The 15231-nt window shown below is 40.9% G+C and overlaps 2 protein-coding genes across 2 annotated transcripts; both read left to right on the forward strand.

Annotated features, from left to right (window-relative positions):
• Positions 1-4165: 4165 nt before the first annotated feature.
• On the forward strand, positions 4166-5113 carry LOC148775695 (olfactory receptor 4C46-like). The gene has a single exon (XM_088843534.1). It carries the CDS (start codon positions 4184-4186, stop codon positions 5111-5113), a length of 930 nt encoding a protein of 309 aa, XP_088699660.1. The 5' UTR covers positions 4166-4183.
• A 4662-nt stretch (positions 5114-9775) lies between these two features.
• On the forward strand, positions 9776-10684 carry LOC148775696 (olfactory receptor 4C3D-like). Its single transcript, XM_088843535.1, has one exon. The coding sequence runs from the start codon at positions 9776-9778 to the stop codon at positions 10682-10684; it is 909 nt and encodes a 302-aa protein (XP_088699661.1).
• Positions 10685-15231: the final 4547 nt, after the last annotated feature.

The following is a 15231-nucleotide window of genomic DNA, read 5'->3' on the forward strand; positions in this document are numbered from 1 at the left end:
CCAAAATGATACCAAGTGACAGAGACGTCAAATAATTCACTTTGACATCAGAACTAATTTCCTGTGTTTTATGTATCTATCCACATGTGTAATGTCACTCAGCATTCCACAATGTCTGTCACAACTGTCCCAGACAAAACTTATTGAAAAACTTTTTAGAGTTTCTCTTTATAGTCATAGCCTTCTAATGATTGTGAAAAACAAGTTTTGTATTCAAATACTTTTAAATGGCTGCCATTAATTTTATGGCCTCACTGCTCCAGCTCTCAAGAAATCAGTACTAGGTTTCCAGGAACTTTGATACTGATAACAAGAAAGACGTTCTCTGACATGAGTGCAGAAATTAACTTCATCGCAGGTCCCAAGGCTGGAATACTGCTCTCCTTGTCATTCACATGCCATTTGTCCTTCTTAGAAAACCAGGCTCGTATAAAGGGGATTCACCTATTTTAGCTGCAAGTGCAGGGAATACAACTCTCCACTCAAGAATGAGTGTTTCTCAAGCATGTCTCTTCAGAATACCTGCTTGTAAGAAAAAGCCTTTCCATCAAAGCAGATAATTAGTTCCTGGGAGAGAAAGAGCAGCTATAAGACAAAGTCCTTGAATCTTTATTGGAACCTTGTTAAATATCCACACGTGCAATTGAAAATGTTTTTATCTGCTGTTTACATTTCCAGAGAAAGACTTGTCAAGAGTTGAAAGATCCATTTGAAGGTGTTTCCACCACATTTTCTGCCTACTGACTTTTGGAGTAGACCATCCATGGATGATCATTTCTCCATGGTTTTCTATCTCAATTTATTCTAAGTTCAAGTTCCAGGTTTTCTGTGAAATTTCATTGACTCTTTAGGCTAGAAGGAAATATGTAAACATATAGAATGACTTATCTCCTACTGATTTGATACTGAGTTATCTGAATAGCTTCTTTCTGAATGTGTCGCATCTTTCTTATTGAAAGTTCCTTATCCTAAGAGGAGGTCAGTTTGAAGATGGGACTAGTTCTGAATACCGTCAAATATCATTAATGTCATCTAAGACCAGAAGGTAAGTTCTTCAGCAGTGGTGATGCTTAGTAAAGACTGTTACTTTATGTACGTTGCTGTTGTTCAGCTCCTCACTTGTGTCCGACTCTTTGCGGCCCCATGGACTGCAGCACGCCAGGCCTCCCTGTCCTTCACCATCTCCTGGAGCTTGCTCAGACTCCAGTCCATTGATATGAGCTTATGTATATGGTAATTATGTTTTAACACTTTTCAAAAACAATAGCAATTTTGAGTGGGGTTCAGGATGGGGAACACATGTTCACGTGTGGTGGATTCATGTCAGTGTATGGCAAAACCAATACAATATTGCAAAGTAATTAGCCTCCAAATAAAATAAATATATATAAAAAAGCAATACTTAAAATGTTAAAAAATAAAGAATTAAATTTTAAAATTTATTTTTAATTGTAAAAGAAAAAATTCACGTTACTCTTCCACAAAATGTTGAAAATGACAGTCCCAGTGATTGAGCATATTAGCTTGGGAATTAGAAACCCAGATTAGAATCTTGCCTTTTCCCACCTGCAGCTTCTTGATCTGGGGTGCATTTCTTGCCCTTTTTTTCTTATTTCTTCTAATATCAAGTGAGAAGACTAATCTCCCTCATAGGCTGTTATGTGAATATAAATGTATCCAGCACACCATTGAAGACACACAGGAGAAATTTACTTATTTTTATCACTATTTTTCACAGAGGACTAGGAAGAATTGACTTTTTTGGAAATAATACAGAAAAAAAATTAACCCTACATTAAACCGAGGAACAATCATCTCCAATTTTAAAGAAGACAAAGAGGCCCATATTATGCATAGCAGTTGCTCCAAAGAGTTCTACATATCCATGTTTGGACTAAACAAGTCATGGTTTGTATCAATTAATAATCATGTTGATGTATTTTTGTGTGTGAGGTGTATTTAAATTTTGTTTCCAATGGCATGATTAGTCTTAATTATTAAAAAAAGTATATGATGGCAAAATAAGTGTAGGTTAGAAAATTGGGTCTTACAAATTTCTTAATCTGATGAGATTCAATTTTTTCATTTGTCAAATTAAGTTAATGACATAATTATTGCTATTGTGTGCTATGATTATTTCTTCTATATGGATGGAATGATACCATTCACATAGATTTATCCCAGATCACTTCTCTACCTGGATGACTCCTTGCAGGTAGCTCTGTCTGTGTTTGAAAGCTGAATGGTCCATTCATAATGTACATATTTATTTGTGCATCGTTTGCATACACACTTTTTTTTAGCAGTTTACTAATATCACACATTTAGCCTCTGATTATTTGCGACTTCATATACTAACAGTCCAGAAGTGTACTTGTTGGAAAGGAACCGTCCTTTTTTTTCCTGACCCCCTCCCCAACTCCCCCATCATTCTTTCCAGAAGTAATGAACTTCAGTTAATGGCTAGATGTGCATTTTTCTAGATGGTTTGTATGCATAAGGGTATATTTTGAAGCGGCAGTGGGTCATAAGGTATAGCTGATTTTTTAAGTGTTACTGAATAGTGTGGGCACCTTTTTATGTGTGTGTGTGTGTGTTTCTGCCTAATCCTTTTCCTGTTGTCTGGTCTGTGTTCATCACTTTAATAGCTGCTTCCTATTCTGTGAGTCATTCAATCCAGTCCTCATGATGGGACTGATCTTGTAAATAGCTTTACAGCCAGCATCTTTGCATACAGCTGTTTGTCCCTTTATCTGCTTCCTCAGGATAAACTCCTAGAAATGAGGTTGTTAGAGCAAAGGTAGGTCTTTACATGGAGGGCCCAGGAAGTTTTGCCAGGCTGAAACTCTCATTGGCAGTGTTGAGAACCCATTTTCTCCCAGCTGTCTTCACTGGTCACTGCACAGATGGGCCTGCCACCAGTATTAACAGCCACACATCTTAGGCTGAGGCTCTAAGCTTAAATTTGCATTGATCTCTGTTTACTGGGCATGCCCACTTTTTTCTCTATCACTGCACACTATGAAGTAGCACTAGTGGTAAAGAGCCCACCTGCCAATGGAGGAGAATTGAGATGTGGGTCTGATTGCTGGGTCAGGGCGATTGCCTGGAGAAGGAAACGGCAAGCCACTCCAGTATTCTTGCCTGAAAAGTCCCATGAAGAGAGGAACCTGTTGGGTTACAGTGTATGGGGTCGCATAGAGTCAGACACGACTGGGGTGACTTAGCATGCACACAGCCATGCCATGCATGTAGTGATCTATCATTAGCAGTGTACCTATGAATGACTGGATTAGGGAAATTTATAGGAAAGGTGTTAATTCTGTTGCAGTCACTGCTGTATCTTTTCAGTACTTTCCCATACCAATGCTCGGCTACAACTTGTGTCAGCTCGTATGTAGTCTGATTCCTGTATTCTTTCAGTCTTGCATCCTCCTGTCATACAAATCACACAAATATCTTTACTGGACTTAAATGCAGCATTCCCTGTTTCTCAAATCTCTGTTCATCCTTATACTCACAGTCTCAGTTACCTGACGCGGTTTCCCATTTCCTAAGAGTAGCGAGAAAATCCATCAGCCATTCATAACTTTCACATCCATTTTCAGCCTCTTGGGCTTAGCTACTACTGTGGGCTTACTCAGTCATGTCTGACTGTTTATGGCCCCATGGACTGTAGAGCATCTGGCTGCTCTGTCCATGGGATTTTCCAAGCAAGATGGAGTGGGTTGTCATTCACTTTTCCAGGGAATCTTCCTAACCCAGGGATCGAAGCTGCCTCTCCTATTTTTCTTGCATTTTCTGGCAAATTCTTTCTCACTGAACTACCTGGGAAGCTTTGCTACTACTATGTGTAAGATCTGTTGATTCTCATTAGGCTCTGGGTCATCTCAAATGATTAAATGTGCACAGATGGTCTACTGCTGTGTGTGCATAGGGTTCCTCATGTCTCCAACTATAAACATATCCTAGGAGAGGATTTGAGTTAACTTCGTTAACTTCAAGAGATCAGAAATATTTTCTTCCTTTATCAAAAGAAAAAAAATACTCTTCGAATTCAGAACTCAATAGAACTTGGCTTTTATTACATGGAAAGGATAATGAATTCAAGATTGAGCTAATATGATGTATTTTTTTTTCAGGTTATGTAATGGGTTATGTAATTAATCATAATATAATATGCATGGAGAATAGGAACAATGTGACAGAGTTTGTTCTACTGGGACTCACACAGGATCCAAAGCTGCAGAGAGTCATATTTGCGGTGTTTCTGGTCATCTACATTGTCTCTGTGGTAGGGAATGTGCTCACCGTGGTCACCATCACAGTCAGCCCATTATTGGGGTCCCCGATGTACTTTTTCCTGGCTCATCTCTCTTTTATTTATGTTTGTTACTCCTCTGTCAATAACCCGAAATTGATTGTAGATTCCCTTCATGAAACAAAAACTAGCTCTTTCAATGAATGCATGACTCAGATCTTTGGGGAACATTTCTTTGGAGGTGCTGATGTCATCCTGCTCACTGTGATGGCCTATGACCGCTATGTGGCCATCTGCAAGCCATTGCACTACACAAGCATCATGAACCGGCAGTTGTGTTGGTTGCTAATCGGAGTGGTGTGCGTGGGGAGCTTTCTTCATGCAACCATTCAGATCCTCTTCATCTTCCGCTTACCCTTCTGTGGCCCTAACGTCATAGATCACTTTATGTGTGATCTGAACCCTTTGCTCAACCTTGCCTGCACTGATACCCACACTCTAGGGCTCTTTGTTGCTGCCAACAGTGGTTTCCTCTGTCTGTTAAACTTCCTCCTCTTGTTGGGCTCCTATGTGGTCATTGCGTGCTCCCTAAGGACACATAGTTTGGAGGCGAGGCGCAAGGCCCTCTCCACATGTGTCTCCCACATCACAGCTGTCATCATATTCCTTGTGCCCTGCATTTTTGTGTACCTGAGACCAGCAACTACTTTTCCGATTGATAAAGCAGTTACTGTGTTTTATACAATGATAACTCCCATGTTAAATCCCTTAATCTATACCTTAAGAAATGCCCAGATGAAAAATGCCATTAGGAATTTGTATAAAAGAAAAGTGATTTCAGGTGATAGATAAAATTTACAGGAAGCCCAGCATAGATTCTTTCAAAAAGACATTGCTGATGCTTTCAGCAGAGAATACCTATGAGATAAAAGGAAAATAAGTAGCCAGTATACATCACAGATTCTGCAGGGGGGAGAAGAAATGGGTATAAGAAAAGTCAGGAAAAACTTAGCAGGAGACTTCTTTTGCATGTTTGGAACATTCTACCAGGTTGGGGCTTAGTTTTTCTAGTTTCTTCAGTGTATGTGGGTCAATAAATTCATTCTAATAAAATAAAATAAATTAAAAAAAATTCATATCTAGCAGTAATCTCTGTAACAGTCCAATGAAGTAGACATTGCTACTACCATCATTTTAGAGGTGGGAAAGCAAGCAGAACGAGGAAAGTTCCAAAACAGAAATATTGAAGATTATTTAGCTGTATTTAGCTGACCTCTCAGACTATGTTCTCAGCTACTGAGCTATGTTGCCAGGCAATGATAACAGAAAGGACACATACTACATTATTACTTCCATTTTTGAGACAGGCACTGTGCTGAAACACACACACACACACACACACACACACACATATATACATATATATAATTTTATATATGGTATATAACTAGTTTAGGGGGTCAAACTAATAGGGCATTTAACCTCTAAGGGGTATGAAAGTTATATTACACCATATTTCCAAACTTTCCTGTTGCTTTCAGAATCATTTTGCTTTGCTTATGTCATGATCTTATCCTGATAATCCATCAAAAATAGTGATGATTTAAGTAAAAGTATAGTTTAATATCAGAAGGAAGAAATATCAGACAGAAATTTTGCTTTATTAAATAAATAAAATGTCATACTCTCTATAATACTTACCTACTTGTTAACAATAGTTTCTGCAAATAGCACAACATCTGGTTTATGAAAAATACTGAATTGGTTGAGCTCAGTCTCTCAGTCGTGTCCGACTCTTTGCGACCCAATGAACCGCAGCACGCCAGGCCCCCCTGTCCATCACCAACTCCCGGAGTCCACCCAAACCATGTCTATTGTGTCGGTGATGCCATCCACCCATCTCATCCTCTGTCGTCCCCTTCTTCTCCCGCCCCCAATCCCTCCCAGCATCAGAGTCTTTTCAAATGAGCCAGTTCTTTGCATCAGGTGGCCAAAGTACTGGAGTTTCAGCTTCAACATCAGTCCTTCCAATGAACACCCAGGACTGATCTCCTTTAGGATGGACTGGTTGGATCTCCTTGCAGTCCAAGGGACTCTCAAGAGTCTTCTCCAACACCACAGTTCAAAAGCATCAATTCTTCGGTGCTCAGCTTTCTTTCTTCACAGTCCAACTCTCACATCCATACATGACCACTGGAAAAACCATAGCCTCGACTAGATGGACCTTTGTTGGCAAAGTAATGTCTCTGCTTTTTAATATGCTATCTAGGTTGGTCATAACCTTACTTCCAAGGAGTTAGTGTCTTTTAATTTAATGGCTGCAATCAGCATCAGCAGTGCCAAAGCAAAAACAATACCCAGCTGTGGATGTGACTGGTGATAGAAGCAAGGTCCAATGCTGTAAAGAGTAACATTGCATAGGAACCTGGAATGTTAGGTCCAAGAATCAAGACAAATTGGAAGTGGTCAAACAGGAGATGTCAAGAGTGAACGTAGACATTCTAGGAATCAGTGAACTAAAATGACTGGAATGGGTGACTTTAACTCAGATGACCATTATATCTACTACTGTGGGAAGGAATCCCTTAGAAGAAATGGAGTAGCCATCATGGTCAACAAAAGAGTCCAAAATGCAGTACTTGGATGCAATCTCAAAAATGACAGAATGATCTCTGTTCGTCTCCAAGGCAAACCATTCAATATTACAGTAATTCGTTTCCAAGGCAAACATTCTTTCAGTTCAGTTCAGTTGCTCAGTCGTGTCCGACACTTTGCGACCCCATGAATCACAGCACGCCAGGCCTCCTTGTCCATCATCAGCTCCCAGAGTTCACTCAAACTCATGTCCATCGAGTTGGCAATGCCATCCATCCATCTCATTCTCTGTCGTCCCCGTCTCCTCCCACCCCCAATCCCTCCCAGCATCAGAGTCTTTTCCAGTGAGTCAACTCGTCACATGAGGTGGCCAAAGTATTGGAGTTTCAGTTTTAGCATCAGTCCTTCCAATGAACACCCAGGATTGTTCTCCTTTAGAATGGACTGTTCCATATATTGCATGATTCCAAAAGGATAAGTGAGAAGTGAACAAAAATCCATATATGGAAGAAAGAGTGGAAGGAAAATGCTAGAAAATTGAGAACTTTCCTTTTTGATGGCAGAACTGAGAGTTATATTTTAATCTCCTTTAAATGTTTTCTAGACCTCGTCTAATCATCCAGATTTATTTTTGTAATTACTCCCCCCACCTTTTCCTTAGAAGATTTGCTGATACGCAACCTTGACAAAAAGCAGAGTGAGCAGCTTTGTCTTTGTCTGCTCCTCTGTCGGCTCCATGGGCTTTGTATTCTGGGTCTGAGAGGACCCTTTATGGTGTATGAGGGGGTTCAGGCTGAGGGTGGGTACATATGGGATCTGTGTTCACCTAGCTTCTGTGACTTGGGCTTCTTACTTAGTATGTCAAGGTCAAAACCAAAGATGTGTGTGTCAAATTGTCACAAACACTCTTAATAGATTTTTAAGCAGAAAACATAGGAAGTGATGATTTAAGAAGTCTGCTGTAGCCCATAAATAGATGAAATCCCTCATCCGGTTTTTGAACCTGGGTCACTGAGGATTGTGGGAGATTTCCAAGTCAAAGAAGAGATTATGAAATCATAGATAATTTCTCACTGCATTTTTTTTCTCTCAGCAGGAACTTTTAAAAATCCTGTTTAGGCATTTAACACACATATCATCAAAGTGGGGGGAAGAAAGACCAGATGATGCAGAAATACGGACCAGATGACCTGTTAAGAATTCTATTGGTTCTGTCACCCTGCCATGTTAGAATGTAATAGAAATTCGAATAGGAAGGTATGAACTTTCTTAGATCCAGGTATTGTAAGTTTTCTTTATTTTTTTAGTCAGTCAGCAGATATTCATTGAACACTGCTCCAGCTGTGGCAATGAGGATACCAAGCACAAACAACTTCTGCTTTCGAGCTATCCTAATGCAGGGTGGAAGAGTGGAGGAAAACCAATACAACACGGTGTGCAAAAGCCTAGGATGGAGATGATATAGGGGTACAGTGGGAGTCCTTATAATCCAGACTAAGGTGAGGGAAGAGATCATTTTCCTTGTGGAAATGTTGAAGCATGTGTAAGAGTCAGTCAGTAGAAACGGGAATGGGTATGTAGGATGGGGCAGTAGGTGGGGTGATGGAACGACACGTGGAAGGCAGTGAGCTGTGAACGAGCGTGACTTGGTCAGAAATTTAGGGTAGTCCACAATAGTGAACAGGGAGCGGAGCTGAACATGGACGGGTTTGCAGGGTCCAGGGACTTGTAATGAGACTAAAATGCTTAGATTTTATCTTGAATATAAAGAGAAGTCTTTGAAGAATTTTAAACTGGATAATGACATGATTGAATGATTATTTTATAAACATCATTGTGATTGCAGTGTGGACCACTGAGCAGGTGTCTGGGTGAGGAAGATGATGGAGACACCAGCTATGATGTTATTGTAGCAACCATCAATTACTTAGATAATTAGTCTAAATCTAGTGCTGAGAACTATGGTTGGGTGTGGTGAAAGTGAAGTGAAAGCGTTTGTTACTCAGTTGTGTTTGACCCTTTGAGAACCCGCCAGGCTGTTATATCCACGGATTCTCTAGGCAAGAATACTGGAGTGGGCATCCATTCCCTTCTCCAGGGAATCTTCCCAACCCAGGGGTCGAACCTGGGTCTCCCTCATTGCAGGCAGATTCTTTAGTGTCTGAGCCACCAGGGAAGCCCACAGTGTGGTAGGTACTCAAAAATGTTCATGGAATAAATAAATGAATGGATGAAGGTTAAGGAATAAGATTTGGAAAGTTGCATTGATTCATTTTGGTGTTATAAGATGTAAAGGGAAAAGTCAAGGGTGATTTCCATGGTTATAGTTGATGGTGGAGGAAATACAGAAGACAACCAGGTGCATTGAACAGTACAATTGGGAGTTGGGAGTGTGGCTATGAAAAATATTTAGGAAAATTATTTTCCCATAACTGGCTATTTTTTTATATACATATACATATATATTCCATGTTTATATACATCACATTTTTAAAAATTAATTAATTAGTTTTAATTGGAGGCTAATTATTTTAAAATATTGTAATGGTTTTTGCCATACCATAACTGGCTATTTTGAATGAACTTATATATGTATATATATATAAACTTTTTATTATAAAAGACTCCTTGAAGATATCAATCTAAAAAAATGAGAATTTATTTTTAACGGTTACAAAGTAAGAGATGTAATATTTTTTCAGAGTTATTTTGTCTGTGATTTAGCTTTGTACTTTGGGAAAATTACTGCAGTGCAGAAAATAATGTGTATGTTTTTGCTTTGGGATTCAGGATTTGGTTTAATTGTATTGCACATTGAATTCCCCCATTTTTTATTTTTGAAATGTCTTATAAGAGGTAGTAACAATTTTTTCTTGGTAAACCTCTTTTCACACAAGTTCTTGTGGCAGCTCACGATTCATGGATAGTCCAAGAAATGTCACGGAGTTTTTCATACTGGGACTCTCACAAAACCCCAAGGTGCAGAGGGTGTTGTTTGTGTTCTTTTTGATCGGCTACCTGTTCTCTGTTGGAGGCAACCTGCTCATCATGATCAGCGTTATCTTCAGCCCCGCCCTGGGCTCGCCTATGTACTTTTTCCTCTCGTGTTTGTCCGTTACTGATACTTGCTATTCCTCATGCATGACTCCCAAACTTGTTGCTGACTCCTTGTATGAGGGGAGAGCCATCTCCTATGAGGGTTGCATGGCTCAGCTCTTTGGAGCTCACTTTTTTGGAGGTGCTGAGATCATCCTGCTCACAGTAATGGCCTATGACCGCTACGTGGCCATCTGCAAGCCCCTGCACTACACGGCCGTCATGACCAGGCATCTTTGTGCCCTGCTGGTGGGGCTGGCTTGGCTGGGGGGTTTCCTGCATTCCCTGGTCCAGCTCCTGCTGGTCCTGCAGTTGCCCTTCTGCGGGCCCAACGTGATCAATCACTTTGTCTGTGACTTGTACCCCTTGCTGGAACTTGCCTGCACCAATACCTATGCCATCGGGCTGCTGGTGGTGGCCAACAGTGGCGTGATCTGCCTGTTGAACTTCCTCCTGCTGGCTGCCTCCTACCTCGTCATCCTGCGCTCCCTGAGGTCCCACAGTGCGGAGGGGAGGCGCAGAGCCCTCTCCACCTGCGGGGCCCACTTCACGGTTGTTGCTTTGTTCTTCATGCCCTGTATATTTATTTATATGCGGCCGTCATCTACTTTGCCTATTGACAAAATAGTGGCTGTGTTTTACTGTATTTTGACACACATGTTCAACCCCCTGATTTATACCCTGAGAAATGCAGAGGTGAAAAATGCTCTGAAAAATCTCTGGAAAAAATAAGCAATTGTGGATGGAGGATACAGGAACCTAGGGAAAGAAACGACCAGTCACTCTCAGAGAAGAATTCTTACTGTCATTGTGAAAGTTGAGAAATCATCAAAAAATTTCAGAATCAAGCTGATTTGAAATTATGTTCAAAATTGAATTATGTTTGAAATTATGCCTATTATATCCATATCCTATGTTGTTGACTATGCAAGTGAGTATATGCCCGTTCATGTTTTTAGTTCTTGAGTTTGTCCTAAACCACAGAACATGGAAGCACCACATTTCTTGTCTCAGCTTGTGTTTGAGATGGAGCCTTCCTCAGTCATGAGCAAACTCTCCTTATTGCAATGTTACTAACCTGGTCCTCCAACCCTGCACATCAGAGTACTGATCACAACAGGTATTGGTGATTCCCTTGCACCTGATTTATACTGACAGTGATATCAGAAAGAATCTATAGTTTGATGAGACTTTGGGAAAACAGGGAATACAATTAAGATTGACTGAACGAAAGTCATGGAAGTGTGTAGAATAGGTTTATACACTGAAACATAAGCATGATCGTACACTAACTGTAATGTGGTGGGAAATTCTGAAACAAATGTCCGGTGTGCACATGTGACCACACACACCTGCACCCCCACACACATACACCCCTACATGGTGTATGGTTTATCGAGCATTGATCTGGTATTAGCACGCACTGCTCCACTGCTCAGATACTCAGTCATGTCTGGCACTTGCAACCCTATGGACTGTGGCCAGCCAACTCCTCTTTCATGGGATTATTCAGGCGAGAATATTGGAGTGGGGTGCCATTTCCTCCTTCAGGGGATCTTCCCCACCCAGGGATTGAACCTGCGTCTCTTAAATCTCCAGCGTTGGCAGGCAGGTTCTTTACCACTGAGCCGCCAGAGAAGCCCCACTTCTTATCATTCAGCTTAGTTCAATTGCTCATTTGTGTCTAACTCTTTGCAACCCCATAGACTGCAGCATGCCAGGCTTCCCTGGCAGTTCCCATACCAGCTCCTGGACTTTGCTCAAATTCATGTCCGAGTCAGTGATGCCATCCAACCATCTCATCATACTGATCATCAGATTATCAGCAGGTTGAGATATTTAGCTACTTTAAGGAGACTCATGTTTCCAGGAAAATAGTAGACTGCTGGTGGGTGGGACAGTTTTTATTTTATCAAAACTTAGATAAACACAGGCATTTGCTGAATATAAAGAGAATAAAGGGTACGTAGGAATATTTTACTTTGGTCACTTCATGCGAAGAGTTGACTCACTGGAAAATACTCTGATGTTAGGAAAGATTGGGGGTGGGAGGAGAAGGGGATGACAGAGAGTGAGATGGCTGGTTGGCATCACCGACTCGATGGGCATGACTTTGAGTGAACTCTGGGAGTTGGTGATGGACAGGGAGGCCTGGCGTGCTGCAACCCATGGGGTCACAAAGAGTCGGACACTGCTGAGCGACTGAACTGAACTGAACTGAACTGAGGAATATTTTGTCAGATGAGATTCTAATTTACAAGGACACTGCTTAAGACAGGGTATCGGTTCTTCCTCCTTCCCTTAAGTGAATAGGCAGATAGTCATTTAGTAGAATCTTTCACTGACAGTCACAAAACTCTTTTTTTTTTTTTAAACATTGATTCATCCCTTTGTACTGTTGAAGGATGGGTAGCTTTTAACTAGAAGGATTTCTCCAAGTTGAAGGAAACCAAAACTCAGAAGTATATATAATGTATAAAGCAAGGGGAAAGAGTAATTTAACTTCTTACACATGATACTGTCTACAGCACAGGCAGAAGTCGGGGTAAATGAGCAAGTGGGGGTAAAAGAGAAGTTGGGCAAGTTTCCAGCTCCGGCCAAGTAAATATCTCCCCATTCTACTTCAGCTTACTTTACATTAATTTGTGTTACTATTGGAAACAAAACAAAACATAGAAAACCTCATTGCATATCAGAAGAAAGATTTAACTGAAAAAGTAGGGACTATACATACAGAGATTTCAGGAAATCCTATTCATGTGTTACTCAAGGGCTATTGTATCTATGCGGAACCTTGCTGAAAACTGTCAGAGTTGTACTCAGGTTGAACTAGAAAAATCAATGTCTGCCAAATGTTCCAATTCAGTAGAAACAAAATAAATTAAATTTTAGGTAATTAAATTATTATTTTCATGTAATAACTTAGGCATCTAGTACCTAAAGGTCTTCCCTAGTGGCTCAGAGGGTACAGGGTCTGCCTGCGATGCAGGAGACCCAGGTTCAATCCCTGGGTTGGGAAGATCCCCTGGAGAAGGCAATGGCACCCCACTCCAGTACTCTTACCTGGAAGATCCCATGGATGGAGGAGCCTGGTGGGCTACAGTCCATGGGGTCGCAAAGAGTTGGACACGACTGAGCAACTTCACTTTCACTTTAACCTAGTGTTCACATGCTCAAAAATAGCTTAATTTTTCAAATGGGAAAAGGACTTGAATATGAATTTCTACAAAGGAGACACACATATGAATAACAAGTATATGAAAAGATGTTCAACAACATTAATCATCAGGGAAATGCGAATCCAAACCACAGTGAGATATCCCCTCACTGTTAGAACATCCATTATATAAAACAAAAGGGTTGGCAAGGATGTGGAAAAATGGGGACTTTTGTCTTACTCTCAATGGGAATATAAACTAGTACAGACTCTTTGGAAAACAGGAGGGGGTTTCCTCAAAAAAGCAAAGTTAGAAGTACTGTATGTCCTGTAATCCCACTTCTGGGTATTTATTCAAAGCAATTTAAATTAGAATCTCAAGGAAGTACTTGCACTATTAAGTTCATTTCAGCATTGTTCAGTCCCTGGGTTGGGAAGATCCCTGGAGAAGGGAAAGGCTGCCCACTCCAGTAATCTGGCCTGGAACATTCCATGACTGTATAGTCCATGGGGTCTCAGTTGGACACGACTGAGAGACTTTCACCTTCACTTTTGGGCCTCCCAGATAGCTCAGTTGGTAAAGAATCCACCTGCAATGCAGGAGACCCGGGTTCAATTCCTGGGTCGGGAAGATCTGCTGGAGAAGGGATAGGCTACCCACTCCAGTATCCATGGGCTTCCCTGGTGACTCAGCTGGTAAAGAATCCCCCTGCAATGTGGGAGACTTGGGTCCGATCCCTGGATTGGGAAGATCCCCTGTAGAAGGGAAAGGCTGCCCACTCCAGTATTGTGACCTGGAGAATTCCGTTTACTGTATAGTCCATGGGTTTGCAAAGAGTCAGACATAACTGAACATCTTTCACTTTTCACTATTCGCATTATTCACAACATCCAGGACGTGGAAACAACCTAAATTTCCATCAATAGGTGAATGGATTTTCTAATGTGGTGTATACTTATGTGGAAAATTAGTCAGGATTTAAAAAGAAGGAAGTCCTGCCATTTGTAGCAACATGGATGAACACACAGGTCATTATTATAAGTAAAATAAGTCAGTGATAGAAGGACAAATGCTGCATAATTAAATTTATTTAATTGTATAAAATAATAAAACTCTTAGAGACAAAGTGAGCACAATTATGGTTTCTAGGGGCTGGAGGAAGGCAGGAATGAGAAGCAATTATTTAACGGATGTGGAGTTTCAATCTGAGAAGATGAAAAATTTATGAAGATGTTTACATGACAGTGTATTAATAATTGTATTAAATGCCACTGAACGGTGCACTTAAAATGGTAAATTTCATGTTATGTGTATTGTATGACAATAAAAGAATCAAGGGGGAGGGACAGACTTTGAGTGAGGTTGGCAGCAAAGAGGAGCAAAGTTGTTAACTCTTGTGGTCAGAGCTGAGTGCATGGCTTCTGAACTTCAGGAATGCATTCACTTGGTTTAAAGGTAAAGGCTGATAACAAAGAAAGGTGACTCTGGGCGGGGTTCCAGCTGGCTCTTCATGGCCTCAGAGGTGGAGAGACAGACGACAGTAGTGGAGCCTCCGGTTTGTAGTGTTTCTGTTCTCTGCCTCTGGTCGTCTTTCTTCAGGAGTGACTAGCTGGGTGTGATTTTCTCCATGGCTACTCTGTGAAAGCCTAGGACTTACTGTAAGTTCCCATGATTCCCTCTCTGAGTGGAGAGAAAGCCATGAGAATACCACAGAAACCATGAGAATTTGTCACCTAGGTACTCATCCCAGAGGAAGTTTATACGTTTATGACTTTTAAATTACTCAGTTTTTGGGAACTGGGAATCTTGTCATCTAAGTCTCCTCAGAGTCACTCATAAAAACATCACAATATCCCAGGATAAGCTGGCACATAACTTTGAAGACTATCATTTCCATTCTCAGAGCAATCATAGCCTTTTGAACATTCATATTTTCAGAGAGAAATTTATTCTCTGAACTCTGACCTATGCCTAAAATCACCCCATATAGGCTCTGCCAGGGTCACCAATGCCAAAATGAGGAGCTAAGCCCTGTCACCAGACTTTGCACTTACCTTGCCAAGCCTCAGCCTTAACTGTAGCCAGAAGCATATGTTTAACTAAAGCTCAACTGCATTTCTG

This window comes from Moschus berezovskii, chromosome 14 (genome assembly GCF_049115385.1).
Source record: "Moschus berezovskii isolate FMDL1 chromosome 14, NW_MosBer_1.0, whole genome shotgun sequence".
NCBI classification, from domain to species: Eukaryota; Metazoa; Chordata; class Mammalia; order Artiodactyla; family Moschidae; genus Moschus; species Moschus berezovskii.

Coding starts and splice junctions, on each gene's coding strand:
- LOC148775696 (XM_088843535.1), top strand. CDS start 9,776: ATGGATAGTCCAAGAAATGTCACGGAGTTTTTCATACTGGGACTCTCA.
- LOC148775695 (XM_088843534.1), top strand. CDS start 4,184: ATGGAGAATAGGAACAATGTGACAGAGTTTGTTCTACTGGGACTCACA.